The 17,926-nt window shown below is 39.2% G+C and overlaps 3 protein-coding genes and 1 pseudogene across 11 annotated transcripts in view; 1 reads left to right on the forward strand and 3 right to left on the reverse strand.

Moving 5' to 3' along the window:
- FAM117B (family with sequence similarity 117 member B) overlaps positions 1 to 5,729 on the forward strand; it is a 137,860-nt gene extending 132,131 nt beyond the window's left edge. Inside the window, exon 8 of the mRNA XM_024243831.3 lies at positions 1,428 to 5,729. Coding sequence (XP_024099599.1) covers positions 1,428 to 1,746 — 319 coding nt within the window. The 3' untranslated portion in view covers positions 1,747 to 5,729. The remainder of the gene's footprint in view (positions 1 to 1,427) is intronic.
- Positions 5,730 to 9,157: 3,428 nt separating this feature from the next.
- LOC112132381 (phosphatidylinositol N-acetylglucosaminyltransferase subunit Y-like) lies at positions 9,158 to 9,968 on the reverse strand. The gene has a single exon (XM_024243890.3). The coding sequence runs from the start codon at positions 9,905 to 9,907 to the stop codon at positions 9,692 to 9,694; it is 216 nt and encodes a 71-aa protein (XP_024099658.2). The 5' UTR covers positions 9,908 to 9,968; the 3' UTR covers positions 9,158 to 9,691.
- Positions 9,969 to 9,991: 23 nt separating this feature from the next.
- On the reverse strand, positions 9,992 to 10,413 carry LOC112132380 (protein preY, mitochondrial-like; annotated as a pseudogene).
- Positions 10,414 to 11,956: 1,543 nt separating this feature from the next.
- ICA1L (islet cell autoantigen 1 like) overlaps positions 11,957 to 17,926 on the reverse strand; it is a 92,798-nt gene continuing 86,828 nt past the window's right edge. For all 9 annotated transcript variants that reach the window (XM_009238001.3, XM_024243887.3, XM_054549005.2 and 6 more), the window contains one exon: positions 11,957 to 15,592. In XM_009238001.3, the coding sequence (XP_009236276.3) occupies positions 15,477 to 15,592 (116 nt within the window). In that variant the 3' untranslated portion in view covers positions 11,957 to 15,476. The remainder of the gene's footprint in view (positions 15,593 to 17,926) is intronic.

A 17,926-nucleotide genomic window follows, 5' to 3' on the forward strand; every position in this document is an offset into this window, starting at 1 on the left:
CTGTGCTGTGAACAACTTTGGCAGTCTGTCTGGTAAAGCTTGTGGATCCCTTCTCTGAATGATGTTTTAAATGCATCATATACGCAAGATTATAAAGGAAGCTAGTTATGTTGAAACACAGCTCTGTCCCCATCACTCCTCACCCCACAAGAACTATAAATTTAGTCCACCTCCTCCTTGTGGATTGTTTCAACTTTGTATCCTCAGAATTTAGTGCACACTTGCATTTTTATTGAACTGATTTAGATTTTTTTTTTTTTTTTTTTTGTGAGACAAGGTCTTGCTCTGCTGCCCAGGCTGGAGTGCAGTGGCCCGATTATGGCTCAGTACAACTTCCACCTCCCAGGGCCAAGCTATCCTCCCACCTCAGCCTCCCTAGTAGCTGGGACTACAGGTGCATGCCGTCAGACTAGATTTTTTTTTTAAAGGTTTTTATAAAGACGAGGTCTCACTATGTTGCCCAGGCTGGTCTGGAACTCCTGGGTTCAAGTAAGCCTCCCCGCTCAGACTCCCAAAGTGCTGGAATTACAGGTGTGAACCACCACGGCTGGCTGATTTGGATTTTTATTGTCATTGGAAGAGATGAGAATCAACCTAAGTCTTGAGTTATTTAGGTTCTCCCACCTTAGTTTTGTGGCATTTCTGTGTTACTTTAACAATGTAGTTTTTTTATACTTTTAGTTTTCATGAAATACCATTAATACCAATATATTTTTCAACAATTTGGGTTAATTTTCAGGAGGACCTAGGAAAAGCGAAGAATTTGGCTTTAATACAAAGCTTTCAAAGCAAAGGAGTTTTTATTTTGATTTCACATTTACATTATATTACTCAGAAAACTATCATGGTTAACTCAAAGAATTGTTCCCATCAAAGAGATTTTTACAAGCACTTGAAGAGAAAAGCCATGCCTCCCATAGTTTTAGTCATGCAATGGTGGAACTTAGCAAAAGACGGACATTGTATATCTTTAATTTCCTTGCTGTCTGCTTCCAGTATACTATAGACCTCGGAAAAATCATGGCAGTGGAATATACCATACATAAAGGCATACATGTCTTTAAACATCTAGATTTTCTTTTGCTATAGGAAATTCATTATTCCCTTGACCGTCTTAGCTCTTCATTGACATGCAGTGCTCATCGGGCTGAGCCGCCTGCATGGTAACGGGGCTGTCGAGGGAACTGAAAGCAGCAATGATGATGGGGGCTTCTTGCATTCTAAGATACATATGTTGAATCATATGTCAGGTAGCACTTTGGTCCTTGGTGTTTGAAGGGGGGACAGAGCTTGAGTTTTATATTCCTTTTCTGTGATGTAAGTTAACTGTTTTAAAAATAAAAGAGCTTGTTTCCAAGCTTTTTTTTTTTTTTTCTTTTTTTAAGTTCAGTGACTTAAAAGCATTGGGTTGTCTGTTCTATGTCTAGGCCAAAACAGCTTCATGAAATCCCAGCCTTTTATTGTCCTGACAAAAACAAGGTGAATTTCATTCCTAAAAGTGGATCTGCTTTCTGCCTCGTCAGCATCCTCAAGCCACTCCTTCCTACCCCGGATCTTACACTCAAGGGCTCTGGCCACAGCCTGACAGTCACCACTGGCATGACAACCACTCTGCTGCAGCCTATTGCTGTGGCCTCCTTGTCTACAAACACAGAGCAAGACCGAGTCTCTCGAGGAACAAGTACAGTCATGCCATCAGCTTCTCTACTCCCACCACCAGAACCAATTGAGGAAGCTGAAGGATAGGTCACAGTGCAACGTGGCTGTTGTTCTGGGAAATTGGGAACCTCCTCAGATCACTGGATTCTGATGGCATCGTGCGCTTCTGGTCGGCTGTGATGTGCTCCAGCTTTCCAGTGACATGTGACGGTGAGACTTCTGGAAGAAAGGATCCCCTGTGACGGCTCTGCCCCACTTGTGAACGCCAACCCTCAGTGCTTAGCCTGCTTTTTATCAAAGCACTGATTGAAACAAGAAAGGTCTCATTCTTTACCTTTGAAGAGACAATATCACGTTTTTGTTTTCGAATTAGACTTCTTTAAAACACACACACACACACACACACACACACACACACACACACCCCTGATCCTTGCCAACATGATTCCTAAAGGGAGATGTGACTGATGCTGCAAGAACCATCTTTTCTATGAAAATGACTATTTTATAATATACCAATGTTACATTTTCTGAAACGTAGCAAACAGTATATTCAAAAGATTCTTTGGTGGCCTCTGTTTCTTGTTCCCTTTCTAGATGTGTGCTTTTCTCAGCTGTTTTCAGCTTTGGGACCAAAGGGATTGTTGACATTTTCCCAGCAATCTTAATCTCATGACTATGTTCTTCTCCCAAACAAGGATTGATAGGTAAATGCATTGAACAAGTATATATAAAAAGAGATTAAAAAGCAATATTCGTACATTACGTGATTTATGTTTTTGATGTCAAAAGTTTGTGCTTTCGGTGAAATATTTGTATAACTGCTGTTTTCTTCACTACTCCTGTACACATTTCACCATGTGGTCAGAAAAGTTGTAGTCTGAAGACAAGTGCTTTAATATGTTCTCACCCATATTGGAACTTGATTTAAAAGTCAGTGAGCCAAAAGGAAACTATCCAGTGTTGATTGCTAGCTAAGAGTAAGGAGCCCCTTTGGTTTTCTGTGATATAATATATATATATATATATATATATATCACACACTCTCCCTCCTTCACCACAGGTGTCATTCTACCTTTAATCATCACTGTATCATAGCCCCAAAGAGACCCTGAAATGGCTGTGCATGGATTTCCTCCTTTGCCCTTGTGATGTTGTTGTCTTGTGGATTTGGTTGGGCTAGTAGTTTGCCAGGAGTGTAATCCAGTGGAGAGTGATCCAAACTGTAGCCGCAGAATCCTGTGACTAACATTTTTCTTTGTGGTGGTGGTTGGCCCTGAGATTTGTTGCCTACAGATTTTGCTAATTTACCCCTAACGCTCCACATAATGGGGAAAATAGACAAGAAGAACTTGAGTATGAACGATAAGCACCTTTGAAAACTCCATACAGTTTTGGATTTGGGCTCATCCTAATATAAATCACTGCCAGTATCACATGACATCAGTATTTGATTTCTGGGTATGTGGTAGTGAGATTAAGGAGCAGCTTTTTTTTGAGATGGAGTTTCACTCTTGTTGCCCAGGCTGGAGTGCAATGGTGCGATCTCGGCGCACTGCAACCTCTGTCTCCCGGGTTCAAGCAATTCTCCTGCCTTAGCCTCCCAAGTAGCTGGGATTACAGGCATGCACACCACACCCAGCTAATTTTGTATTTTTAGTAGATATGGGGTTTCACCATGTTGGTCAGGCTGTTCTCGAACTCCTGGCCTCAGGTGATCTGCTCGTCTTGGCCTCCCAAAGTGCTGGGATTACAGGCGTGAGCCACCACACCCGTCCAGGAGCAGCTCTTTTTAAAAGTGAGTTTCAGCAAACAGTATTGAATAAAAGCATCCTTTTCATATCCTCATATACTACTTTATGATGCAATAATTTACTGTTCCTATACATATTATAAGGTAGAAAAATTTGTTTAAATCCTTATAAAGAGGATACAGTTTAGAAGGTTAATATGTCAGCTTACCCAGACATATTCTATCAAGGAAAACCTAGCGGTAGCAATAAATCTTTGGAAAGGACTTCTTATACTCATGTACCTTTAAAACATCTAAGCAATTTAAAATAATCCCTGTTGCGTTTAAATTCGAGTTGCATTTAGGTAAATCAGATAAATTCAAACATTTGAATAAATCTGTCAGGTTTTAGATGGTAGGATTGATGAACTTTGGTACTTTCTCAATCCAAAACTAATTTATTTGGAACTAGTACGTTATGTCTTCTCAGTCATTAAAAGCTCAGTTATTTGGGGTCTACATTTTCTCACTGAGAGCCTTGATATTTTGCCTTCTTATGCATTATAACTTGACTGTATCACCACTGAGTATCTACTGTATCAGAAGTCCAGAAGAAAAGGTAAAACTGAAATCAGAATGGGGATAGAGGAAGTTAAAAACAAGTTATTTAAAAAGAACTCTTGGTTTTTGGATGACTTGAATTCTTGTTAAATCTGTGTTCTTGACCTTGCACTTCTGTTCCTCTTCCACCTCTATCCCTGCTGGTCACAATGGCATTTTAGAACTAGAATGCCACTCTGTGGAGGTTTTCCCTTTTGCTCTGTTGTGCATATTTGTCTAATTCATATCTTTCTGTGGAGTTTCATATATCCTTAATCTAAAGTAACTTAAAATTGGAATGGAAGAACAAGTTTCAGAATTATTTACAGTCTTATAAGTAGAACTTCTAGTCTAATGTTTGGTTGTAAAGAGAATGTGAATTTGCAGGTAAATGAATTGTATGGCAACCAGACAGATCCCTGGGGTTTGGGAGAAATAGAGCTTGAGATTTGAAAAAAAGGTACAAGGTACAAAACAACTCTAACTGCCAGTGCCAAAGGGCTAATTTTTAAGCATGTAAGCTTTATCACAGTCTTGAAAAAATATTAACCATAGGTTCATTCAGCTGTTTTATTTAACCCTTAGTTCCCTGGTGGTTGATTTTTTTTTTAATGGGTCTCCAGCTTTCCAGTGAAATGTGACACTCTCAATAGAATGCATAATGTTGGTTTCTAAAATTACACTCCATAATTATTGTTAATCTGTAGAAAACTGTACAGAAGGTAAATAGAATAGCTTCAATGGGAATATAATTTAAAATTTTTTAATTTTATAAAAATTTACTTCCATTGCATTAAAAGAAATGGGTAGCATGTGTCTTTCAGAGAAAGGAGCTATTTGGTTATTCACTTTGTCAATCTTAGGTTTTTTTAAATCTTTAAACAATTTCTTCTTTGTGATGATAAAAATTATATAAATTTACTGTTTCTGATCATGACTGAGTCTATTACTTGTCATGGCTTTTGTAAGCAACTGTGTTTTAAAAATACCGGTTTTGCCTCTTTGGTTACATGTGGTGAGCATGGATGTCAAGATTATTTTTCAACTAGATTATTCAATTGGTTTTATATTTCTTATACTTAATACTTACGACCACAGTCCAAATCAGTCTTTTAGAAGGTGCTCTTGCTAACTGTGGAATATTTGATGACATGAAAGTCCTTTTTCTTTGCTTTCAGTGGTTGGCTTTCACTGAAAGAAAGTGTAAAAAAAGGCAGAATTTATAGCTTTCACTATGTCCAAGACTAGGACTGGGTTATAAAGATTTTCTTTTGTGAAGGAAAATAAAAGAAAATTTGCCACTACTGCATTTGCTTTACTATTGTAAACTTAAGATTCATTCCTTAGTCTTTGGAATTTTGATGTCTCAAAACCAGATGAGTGGAAGTGCTGAATTTGTGAAATAAAGCTAAGAATGCTTAACTCCGCACTTTAAGTTTTACTCTGACCAAATTGATGATGAGCAGAGCAGCCCTGAACAGCATTTTGTTTATACAGTCTTGTTTAAGAATAGAATTTTTTTAACTCTTCATTTTTTGTCTCCGTGGAAGCTGTGTAACTCTTTTTAAAATGCAATTTAAAACATTTTGTTATTCTAACAATTCTCTCAAAAAACAGCATTTCCAATGGTAATCGGTATTGTTACGCTGTACTTATATATTCCCTGTACCTGAACACTTGTTGCTGCCTCACAAGAAAATAGAACTTTTATGTTAAAAATAAAGTCTGTTCTTCTTGAGTTTTTTTCTGTGAATTTTTATGAATATTGTCCAAATTCAAGTTACATTTCTTTTTGGACTGGTTATCTAGCTTTTAAGTGGTACATTGTTTTTCTCAGACTAATAGAAAAATGTGTTTGTGTTCAGCAGCAGGTTCCTTGCTACCCCTCACTTGCCCTAGAACTGAAAGTACCTGCTCTTTGGGGTAAGTGCTAGGCACACATTAAAATATAAGCAGCACGGAGAGATACCCATGCGTGAGGAATTCACTGCTTCAGAGTTTTGTTAGAGGTAACTTAGCTGGGGCAGTCACTTACATTCATTATAAAGTACATAAGGAGTTTTTTTGTTTTAATTCTTGGTAATTCAGCCATATTCTCCCTTTGTGACAGTGGCTTATATATGCAAGACAGTCGTTCGGTTTCAGGGGACAGTTGTTGAGTTTTGGGGGTTTTGTCTGTATCCACACAACGGAGCTGGTCAGAAGGCTACACTGTAATAACTTAGAAAGCAGGGACACATTTTAATGACATAAGTCAACGCAGTCATTTGGTCACCAAATTAATTTTTTTTTGTTTTTGAGACAGAGTCTCTGCTGTGTTGCCCAGGGTGGAGTACAGTGGCACAGTCACTCAGCTCACTGCAGCCTCAAGCTCCTGGGCTGAAGGGATCCTTCTGCCTCAGCCTCCCAAGTGGCTGGGACCACAGGTACGTGCTACCACGCCTGGCTAATTTTTTTATAAATTTATTTTATTTATTTATTTTTGTAGAGACAGGGTCTTGCCACATTGCCTAGGCTGGTCCCAAACTCCTGGCCTCAAGTGATCCTCCCACCTCTGCCTCCCAAAGTGCTGGACTCAAGGGATCCTCCTGCCTCATGAGGCCTCTCAAGTGGCTGGGACCACAGGTATGTGCCACCATGCCTGGCTAATTTTTATATAAATTTATTTTATTTTATTTTATTTTTTCGTAGAGACAAGGTCTTGCCACACTGCTTAGGCTGGTCTCGAACTCCTGGCCTCAAGTGATCCTCCCACCTCTGCCTCCAAAGTGCAGGGATTATAGGTGTGAGCCAGTGTGTCTAGCCTGTTAAAATTTTTGAAATATTATTTCTGAGCAAAAAAGTTAACCAGAGTTTGGGGATAGCTAATATATTTACACAATAATTTAACATAGTATCAAATGCAAAGAGAATTCTAAAATTGGCACGTAAAGTTTTCTCCCTTTCTTTCTCAGTATTCCCCCACCCCCACCTTTAAAGAGGTTGAGGAGAGCAAATATGTGAAATACAGTCCTTGTAGTCTCTTCTTCATAGCACTTCCCTGCTAATGTGTAACAGATACTGGTTTTTTTCCTTTGCTAAGATTAGGTGTGCTTTTAAAATATATTTTAGTATGATAATGCCAATAGCCTTTGTAGCTCTTTGAATCAGTGTTTTCCCAACTGTTTGGGTCTTGAAATGAACTAAATGGGTTCAACCAACTTTTTAAAAAATGAAGCAGAATAGAAGACATAAGTATATTCATATATAAGGAGAGTAGTTTTCATGCGTAAAACTTTTGTTAGAGATACATACATATGTCCTAGCTTGTAGTATAAAAAGTATTTCTCACTGAAGGTTGTATTAAAACGATATGAAGAATATTGCTGTAGCTGCAACTTTTAGGTTTGTCTGGTATCTTAATGCAGAAATGAGACTGGAGTCTTCAAGACATTGTTTCTACTTCCCTTTAATACGTAGCTCCAAAATTTCTAGCTTTTATAAAAACAAACCAAAAAAACAGAATAATTCTCTTTCATCATTTTCCATCATCCTCAAACTGAGAATTTATCTCCATATATTCTAACTTTGATTTTATGCACTAGTGTAGATTAGTCCTGCTGAATCATTGTTTTTTATAGAAGAGTATCTTGGAGGCTCTGATAGTTAAAAACCAGGAGTATAACCATTTGTCTCAATTCTATATCTTAAGTAATTATTTTTTAGATCATTGGGATAATTGAGAGGAGAAACAGAGAAAGTCCTAGATGTAGGGCCACAATTTGGGTGCTAGTTCTGGCTCTGATGCGTAATGTTCATGGGATCTTGGGCCAAGAAGTCACCTTTGTGAACCTGTTTTATTTCTGTGGTTAAGGAAATACTGACAATAGTGCTATCACTTAGAAAATATGAAACTGTAAGCAAACATTTATCTGCCTTCATATTTTGTCAGGTAAGTTTATTCATTCCATAGGGGAGCCAGTGGTTTTTGGTCATGGGAAGTGTTCTCATAAAATTCATTTTAGCTTGTAAAGTTTAAAATCATCAAAGATAAACTGAAATTGTAATAAAAATTGATAATGCCTCTTGATAGCTTACCAAATATTGGACACTTTACATATTACTTTTACCCTAATCTTTATAATAACCCTTTGAAGCCAGGTACTGCTATTTTTACTATCATACAGATAACAAAATTAGAATTAGGTTGACTTTTCCATGGTCACACATCTGGGAAATGTCAGAGACTGGCTTTGAACCAAGTCTGACTCTGGAATTCAGAGTTAATCGTGTAGTCTTACTGCTACTTTGCTTGCATCAGTGACACTGGTAAAATAAAGATGTTGGAGTCATTGTAGATTATGTGACATTGGGCCACACTGCCTTGTTCTTTGTGATCCTCTTCATTGCTACAGCTGCTGGCAGCTTAGTTCAGAGGGTCAAAAGAAAGGAACTGGTTAGTTATCAGCTCCTGATCAAGGACGTCAGTGACAGACATTCTCAAACTCTCTGGTTTTTAATGTTGCTGCTATAGCTGCAGAAAATAAAAAGAAATACTCTTTAATTTGGGGAGCACATGTTTTAGAGAGGCAAAAACGAACTTCAGTCACATTTCTGGTGGATTTTTAATTCACCTGGCTTTTTTGAGGGAAAGACTTATATAGTTGGTTTTTTGCTTGGGCTGGAGTGCAGTGGGCAATCTCAGCTCACTGCAAGCTCCACCTCCTGGGTTCAAGAGATTCTCCTGCCTCAGCCTCCCCAGTAGCTGGGATTACAGGCGCCTGCCACCACGCCCGGCTAATTTTTGTATTTTTAGTAGAGACGGGGTTGCACCATGCTGGCCAGACTGGTCTCAAACTCTCGACCTCAGGCAATCTGCCTGCCTCGGCCCTCAAAGTGCTGGGATTACAGGCGTGAGCCACCTTACCCGGCCTATAATTGGTTTTTAAATTTCTGTGACTTGGTATGCCCATTTAAGAGAGAGGGGACAGTAAAATTATCTGGATCACAATTCAAATGTGTGCTTGAAGGCACTACAAAAAAAACCCAAAAATATGTTAGTAGTGGTTATTCCTAGTTGGTAGTGCTATGGCTGATTTTTTTCTTCTAGAAGATATTACTTTAAAATGGGAAAAAAGAAACAAGTTTTTATTTTTTTAATTTTTTATGAGAAAGTGTCAATATCTTTATTGCTAATATGAGCATTTAATGTCAAAGAAATGAAGGTAATTTTACAAACTCAATTTTTGTAAGTACATGAAATTTCTATTTGATTATGTGGTTTTATATCACATTCGTTCAAATGCATTTCTTTCCCTTAGAGGGACTATTCCAACATCACTCCTTTGGAATTATTTCAGTCATCCCTAACATGTGACTACCAAAGACCTTGAAGCTAAACAAACAAACAAAATTTCAATGACTCTTAGATGAATGGAATAAGAAATAGTCATCACATGTCAATTAGGATGTTTATCTCCAACAAGACACTGTCAAAATGTTTCTTCTGATACAACAGTTATGTCAGAGCCTTCAAAAGACAAGGGCAGAACAAGAGTACAATAAAAGAAGCGTCTGCAACTTAAGCCTCCCACAGTCCTAAGCCTGATATGCTGAAAGCAAAGCCTCTTTCCCACAAACTAAATTCCATCCATTTGAGCTTTCAGAGATAGACGCCCAAGAGCTATCATTAATATATACAGCATATTGACTCTAGTTGCATCAGTTATGCATGAAGAGTTTAATAACCATCCAGGTCCAGAGGTGGAAGAATACATACACCAGTGTGGTAATAGGCAAGAGCAGGCTGTAAAAGCAAAGGCTGGCTGTGCTAGTGCAGCCCTGTGGGAAGTTTTCTTCCACAGAGGCTGAGTGGAACAGTCCTGCTAAAGAAACCAGTGGAATAAGAACGGGCAACGTAGGAAGAGACAGAAACATTCTTCTCTTCTGCTTATTACCTGCCACTGTGTTTTAAAAGGTATATGGTACTAAGAAAAGTTGGCTGTTGAGGATTTTTTTATTTTTTAAAATTATGAACTAGCGCTGCTCCACTTCTTCTTGCTTCTTTGATGCGTCATCCTAGCTGCCTGTGGTATCATATTAGGAATCCCATCAATGATTGGATAAGTTATTCCCAACTCTTCATTAATCAATTCATTTGTTGATGCTTCATATCTGAGCGGCTTCTTGGAGAACGGGCACACCAGGAACTCCAGCAGCGCCGGATCGAAGGCGCGGGGCGGCTCCTCAGTCTTCTTGCTCCTGTCGGCCAAAGGCCGTGACCCCGACGCGTGCAGGCACCTATGGGCGACCGCGGACGGCGGCGCGCGCGTTCCCCGCAGCGCTGAGGCGAGCCTGCCGCGTGCTCCGCTCAGCATGGTCTGGCAGCCGGAGACCAGGCCTCACTGCGCCTCCGAGAGCCGGGGTCGAGCTCCTGGCTTCCCGTTCGTCCAGGCCAGCCCAAGAAACAACTTTTTCTTTCATGTTTTTTGTATGTGTTTTTTTAGGTTATGGTCAGTGAGGTTTAGCCACAAGAGATATCACAGGAGAGACCCAGGAAAAAAAGTTGTAATATACTCACAGGTCCTAGAGAGACAGTCACTGCATGCTGAGAGGGGGTCACATGGGAGGGGGCTCAGCCAAGCAGGTGGGGAGCGGAGAGGCCTAAGACATGGGCAGGAGCCTTCGGGTCAGGGAGAAGCACACAAGAAAAAGAGAATTTCACTGGTGCATTTAAATGTTACTAGGTCATGGGCAAGGTAGCAAGGGAAACTTGTGGCAGGGGCCACCCATATCACACTGGGCCAGGTGCTCACAGCCTGTTTGTGGAGATGTTGAGGCAGCAAGAAAACTGGAAGTTTAAAACGTTCACTACAAATGTAAAAACATACACTGCAAAATCTCACCCACGACACCAGTCAGAACTTCATCTCCTTTTTGTATTTACTCTTTGGCCAATGAGTGGTTAATTTAACACCACTGAGTGAAGAACCATGTCTTGACTTTAAATGCCAAGGACAGTTTGTTTTGAACTCTTTAGTAGTCTTTTAAATGGTACAGAAAAAGATGGAAAAATAGCTTATGTTGGTCTTCTGGATGTGACTCATCTTTACCAACCATTTTTCTTCTCATCTTGTCCCACACTTTTCTTTGCCATGTTTAAGCACTTTACTATTGCATGAAATGCATTACTTTCAGTTCTACTGAATTAATATTTTAAAGTTCGTTTTTCCTTCCTAATTTCTATATTTCAAAATTCTGGGACTGCTTTATTGCTCAAGGTAGAGAAATGCAGGGCTGTGCCAACACTATGGAAGACAAAAATAACTGAATCAATTCTGGCTCTCTTCTTTTTATTCCTGCCTTCAATAAGTCAGGTTACATACTATGGCTTATATTTAATTGTTTGTGTCTAGGCTCAAATTTTTGATATTTGATAGTTTTTGTTACTGAAAGTATTTACACAAATAACATACATTATATTATTTCCCATATCTTACATAGTCCTCTTCTATATGAAATAAGAAAGAATTCATCTCACAAGGATTTTCTTTTGAGACGGAGTCTCACTCTGTCACCCAGGGTGGAGTGCATGGCCTGATCTCAGCTCACTGCAACCTCCACCTCCCGGGTTCAAGCGATTCTCCTGCCTCAGCCTCCCAAGTAGCTGGGATTACAGGCATCTGCCACCACGCCCGGCTAATTTTTATATTTTTAATTGAGATGGGGTTTCACCATGTTGGCCAGGGTGGTCTCAAACTCCCGACTTCAAGTGATCTGCCTGCCTTGGCCTCCCAAAGTGCTGGGATTATATAGGCGTGAGCTACCACGCCCGGCCTTACAAGGATATTAATTGCCCTGGTTTTATTTTCGTTCTCCCATGTCCATATCAACTCAATGTACTTTCCTAATACTATGATCTTGAGGTAAAACACAAGTTTTTGAATAGGAAAATAATAATTGTATTAAAAACTTCAGGAAACAAACTTTTGTTTTATGCCATCTTGCAATCTTTATTAAAAGAGGCTCAGAAAAATAGATAGAGCACCTGTAAACTTCCTTCGTTCTAATGCTGTAAGACCTCTACATTTCTAGATGGTCTATACAGATACGTGAAATATTTATAGTTGAAATACAAAACACTTTTTCAATGTGCAAATACTAAAACCTGTTTGTTGAAATACAGTTTGTTTCTAATCATATCAAGTTTCTACAATTAATGAAGGATTTCAAAAACATACAAAATTACACCAATCTGATCTTATTATGCCCTGGTATTCCTGCCTCTCCTAAAAAATGGTTGTAGACCCACTAGGCAAAGTTTAGCTCGTCTGGTGTTTTTTTAGACTTAAACACATTCTTATCCAGTAGAAAATAAAGTATAGATATTTCTCCCCATTTAACATAAAAAATACCTATTTTGAGGGTTGTTCTCAGCCTACCATTGGTTAAGGATAATTAATTTACTTCTTATTGAATGGATTATCTAGATTGAGACAAAAAGCAACCAGTCATTCTCTGTTCTGTGCTTATCCTGTCCTTTCCCTCCTTTCTTCAGTGTGGTGGTTTTTTATATTAGCAATATTGGTTTAATAGAGCAAAATTTCTTTCTGACCACAAAAACTGCTGAGCTTCAAATAACTAATCTTGAGAAAATATGAATGTGGTTACCTTCATCTTAATATAGTTATTGATATGCTCTTCAAAAATAGTGGTTGGACTTGTTGGAAGTTAGAACTGGACTTGCTAAGGAAGTTAATGTTGCTCTGGGTTAAATGGGAAACATATACTCTGTTGAAAGAAGAAATGTTATAGAAACTAGTAACAGAATAATAAAAGTCCTTTGTATGTCTCCATTTCGGGAGAACTTTTGCTTTTGGAAAATTTAGGGTGTTCCTAGTATGGACTTTGGGTTTCTGCTTTGTCTGCTTGTTAAAGTATCTGTATTCGATAACAGGGACTTCCTTGCACACATGTGAGGGAGATAAATATCTCAGAACTAATGCATTAGCAAGGTGACCACTACAAAGAAAAATGGTACATACTCTCTCAAGACATAAAGTTAAGCTTTTTTCTCTTTTTTGAGATGGAGTCTCGCTCTGTTGCCCAGGCTGGAGTGCAGTGGTGCAATCTCAATTCACTGCAACCTCCGCCGCCTGGGTTCAAGCAATTCTTCTGCCTCAGCCTCCTGAGTAGCTGGGATTACAGGCATGTACCTCCACACCTGGCTAATTTTTGTATTTGTAGTAGTGACAGGGTTTCCCCATGTTGGCCAGGCTGATCTCAAACTCATGCCCTCAAATGTTCCACCCGCCATGGCCTCCCAAAGTGCTGGGATTACAGGCGTGAGCCACCGTGCCCAGCCAAAGTTCAGCCTTTGTTGAGGCACTCAAAAGTTGGGAGCACCAGAGTCACCATGGGTATAGAATTCAGATTGGGATTCATGATCATGATCTTGGTGATTGGAACTTGGCAGAACAGTGACAGTACTGCATTCTGGGAAATTTCACTGAGTATAAAGGAAGACTTAAAAAAGGCTTCTGAAGAGATAAGTAATGGCTCATTAAAATCTAAAATAAATAGGAGTAATATTGTGAAAAGATTTTATGGAAAGACTTCATACCTTTTTTCTGAGTCAATGTTTCTGACCTTTAGATAAGGTCTTTCCAGCCTATACTGTACTTGGCCATTGTAGTAGTTTTCTGGAGAGCTTGTGGGCAGTTACTATTGTAGATGGCTATGGATGGGATATGGACTGCATTTTACCTACTCTGGTCCAATGTTTTCTATGTACCATGACAAACATTACAAGCAATCCTCTTCTAAATAGGCCTGTTTAGAATAGAACTAAGAGCATGTGGAAGCTACTGTGAATAACTTAGTCAAAATGTCTTTTTTTGAGATGGAGTCTTGCTCTGTTGCCCAGGCTGGAGTGCAGTGGCGCCATCTCAGCTCACTGCAAGCTCCGCCTCCCGGGTTCATGCCATTCTCCTGCCTCAGCCTCTGGAGTAGCTGGGACTACAGGCGCGTGCCACCACGCCTGGCTAATTTTTTGTATTTTTAGTAGAGACGGGGTTTCACGATGTTAGCCAGGATGGTCTCGATCTCCTGACCTCGTGATCCGCCTGCCTCAGCCTCCCAAAGTGCTGGGATTACAGGCATGAGCCACCGCACCCAGCCAGTCAAAATGTCTTCTTATGGAAATGCAATGGACTGGATGACAAATATAAAACAACACTTGGGATATTGCTTCAAAATTAAAGGGTGGGCAAGAAAAAAGGACAGGAAATTGAGTGATTGATGTGTGTGTACAGTAGCTATGTTTTTATCAGCTTACACTAACTTCCATTAAATAGCCTTCCTCTGATACTTAGGTTCTAAACCCTGTAGGGGTAACAGATTTTGCTTAGTAATCAAATAGAGCCTCAGATCATGTCGCCCACAGAAAGAGGGAAGTAGAAAAATGAGACACTCCCTTATTGATCACACAGAGCTTTCTGTATGTCTGCCAGAAAGTAAAGTATTCTGGGTTAAATAATTATGTCACAAAATATGAGATAAGTATGCAAATATATGTAAGGATAAGGTGTTCATAAGTGTCTCCCTCATTCAGATAGAAATTTCTAGGTGTTTCAGGAATACTATTTGCCAGTTGCTTAGGGAATATTCTCCCCTCATTTTATTTTCAGGAATAATATAAATACTGCATAATACTATATAGCAAGTGTATGAAAAAGTGGGTCTGAAGACACTTGTACAAGCCTTAAGTATTACTGTGCATTCTGAGTTTTAGGAGATGGGAAGATAGATTTTTCTGTTTCTGCTGAGGATGGGCTTAGCAAATTAATTATCCTGCTACTTACCCTTCAAGATTTAATAATGGAATTAGGGAGTGTCCATTATTTTGTATGAATGAAAAAACATTACAATTTTAGCCTCCAAATGAAGATAAACAAGTACCAAGTTTCTCTGTGATTTCATTAAAGCAAACTGAGTTCTCAAATCTTATTCTATCTATCTCTCTAACCCAAAACAAAGCTGGTCTGGTTCTAATGCTGTTTTCCAAAACAGAAAATCCTCCTTGCTACTATTTCATTTAAAAACTGACCCCAAACCACAATCCAATTTACATGCCATCTTTTTTATCCACATATAAAATTCTCACAGCCAGCAAGGCAACTTAAAAGGGTTTCCAAAGAAATAAGCTCAACTCCATATTGACAGAATTATTCCTAGCTGTTATTTTGACATAAATTTCAGTATCTAAATATCGCAGACTCTGTAGTTTCTAATATTTTCCACATAGTACCAACAGCTGCAAATCCAAGATGTGAAAGATGTGTACTTATTCAAATGTGGTCTTTACCATCTGTCTAAAGTTGGCTGACAGGTGTTATATTCACAAACACCATGCTTTTGTGTGTGGGTTACAATCTAAACTTTCCACAAAGGAAATACGTTGTAAAATTGATGTCTCAAGGCCACTGAAGTGACATTATAACTTCAGTCAAGCATTAAGAAGTTCATCATCTGAGTGTCCAATAGCATCTGGGTTTGAAAGTGGATCCAAGTCTGCAAACAGATTGAACCAGGCTGACATGTCTTGGTTGCCATTGTTGGGGGCTATTAAAAAAGAAAAAAAATACATTAAAGAGATTCAGTTTTGAAATCATGTTTTTGTACCACATTTATGATTTTGAAGTAGGTGCTTCTTTTGGATTAAGAAAAAATTAGGTTGATAACTGTGACAATAATCTATCAACTACAGTCCCCTTAAGATTTTTTTTTTTTTTTTTTGGTAGAGACTGGGGTTTCCCTATGTTGCCCAGGCTGGTCTGGAACTCCCAGGCTCAAGTGATTCTCCCACCTCAGCCTCCGAGAACACTAGGATTATAGGCATGAACCATTGCTCCTGGTTTAAGATAATTTTGAAAGGCAAATGCAGATAACTTGTGCTTTGATGAGGTGCCTATATTTAAATAATTGTATGCTGCTCTGAGAAAGGAATTGAGTTAAAAGTGAAAAGGCAAGCAATACTGTGGTCTCCATAGAACATTTAGGATCACTTATAGAAGACTCTCAGATAAGGTTTAAAAGTAAACTTGTTCATATCAAGTAAGAAATGACATTTGTAAACACTGCTTCAAGTTGATTTATGTTTATTATAAAAGTGATATTACAAAAATATTAGACATAAGGAAAAAAATTCCCCCTAATCTTACCACATTAGCACACCCAACATTGTCATTTTGGTTTACAGTTGTTATGTCTTTTCCATGTGCACTTTAAAACTTTTTGATGTGCGCATTTTACAGTATGCATTTTATCTCAGGTACAACTTCTTGTTCATCAGATCCCTCACATCTCCTTATGGAGACTGGAAAATTTTATTTCTCAAGATTCTACAAGTTGCACTGTGGCAGATATTCAAGAGTGTACATTTGGGCTGAGAGTTGGGACTAATAAAGAATGCACAGTGGCACAGACAGTGGGTCATCTCAGAAGTCTAGGCCCTTGAAAGCCAAGGAGTCCAGAAGGCAGGGTTGAGACCCAGAGGACAGTCTAAGAACTGGACATGAAACCAGAGTCACAGTGTGGAGGGTAGAAGGCAGTCCCAAGGCAATCCTCTTTCACATCACGGTAACACTCACCACAGACCAGAGGGCTGGGGTTTGGGGTATAGGGATCCAGAGCCCAAGGATCAGGGCAGAGTGAAAGGCTTCACTCTGTGTGTCCAGTTCTGTTTCTGAGTACCCTGAAGTAGTATCAGTGAAACCCACACAAAATCTGGCTTTGACTCCTGGGTGTAACACCTACTAATGAGTAATACTGGGCAAGTCATTTAACCTCAGGGGCTCTTGTCTCCTCATCTGTAAAGTAGTAACCATATGATTCATCATTATATCAGGATACATGAGAGTAAATAGGGGCACTATTAGTCATTATGCCAGAAGAATAGATGTCACTAAGATAATACCTGACCTCCTTCATGCAGCTGTTGAAGAGTCCTGAAAAGTATGTAAATATTGTACAGCATTATGCAAATATAAGGTTTTATATTCATTAGTCACAATGGGAAATAAAGTTCTGTCCGTTACATCTTTTATAGAGGCTCTCCTTGTGTACGCTATTACTGCCTCCAGAGATTCTTATAGGATAACAAGCAGAAAATGAATTCTATATAGAGAGAAAAAGCCCAAATTAAACGTAATTAATTTTCATAAAGTAAATACACTCATCAGCAATATCAGAATCAAGAAGTAGAACATGGCTGGGTATGGTGGCTCACGCCTGTAATTCAAGCACTTTGGGAGGCTGAGGTGTGCAGATCACCTGAGGTCAGGAGTTCGAGACCAGCCTGGCCAACATGGTGAAACCCCTGTCTCTACTTAAAAAAAAAAAAAAATTAGCAGGGTGTGGTGGCGCACACCTGTAATCCCAGCTACTTGGAAGGCTGAGGCATGAGAATCGCTTGATCCTGGGAGGCAGAGGCTGCAGTGAGCCAAGATTGCACCACTGCACTCCAGCCTGGGTGACAGAGTGTGACCCTGTCTCAAAAAAAAAAAAAAAATGACTACTCCTCTGAAGCTCCCCTCATGCCTGATACCCTGACACCCTTCCAGTCACTATTCACACACCCCCAACCCCAGGGAATGCCAGGGTAAATCCCATTCTGGTGTATTATTAACAGTATCACAGTAACGCTCATTAGCATATATTTTAGTCAATGGGTAGATGCGTTTCTGTTGGGTATGTACTTAGGAGTGGAATTACGTGGTCACAGGGCATATGTATGTTAAGTTTTAGTAGAAACTGCCAGTTTTCCAAGTGGTATTACCAATTTACACTCCTACACGCAGTTTTTGAGATTCTAGTTATTTAACATCCCTGTCAATTAGGGATTTTCTTTTCTGTTTCATTTTAGCCATTGTAATAGGTAGGTCTTGAATTCCATTT

The sequence above is a fragment of the Pongo abelii genome, chromosome 11, assembly GCF_028885655.2.
Source record: "Pongo abelii isolate AG06213 chromosome 11, NHGRI_mPonAbe1-v2.0_pri, whole genome shotgun sequence".
NCBI classification, from domain to species: Eukaryota; Metazoa; Chordata; class Mammalia; order Primates; family Hominidae; genus Pongo; species Pongo abelii.

Bases quoted from the DNA above. Each gene is read 5' to 3' on its own strand.
- LOC112132381 (XM_024243890.3), bottom strand. From the start codon at position 9,907: ATGTTTCTGTCTCTTCCTACGTTGCCCGTTCTTATTCCACTGGTTTCT.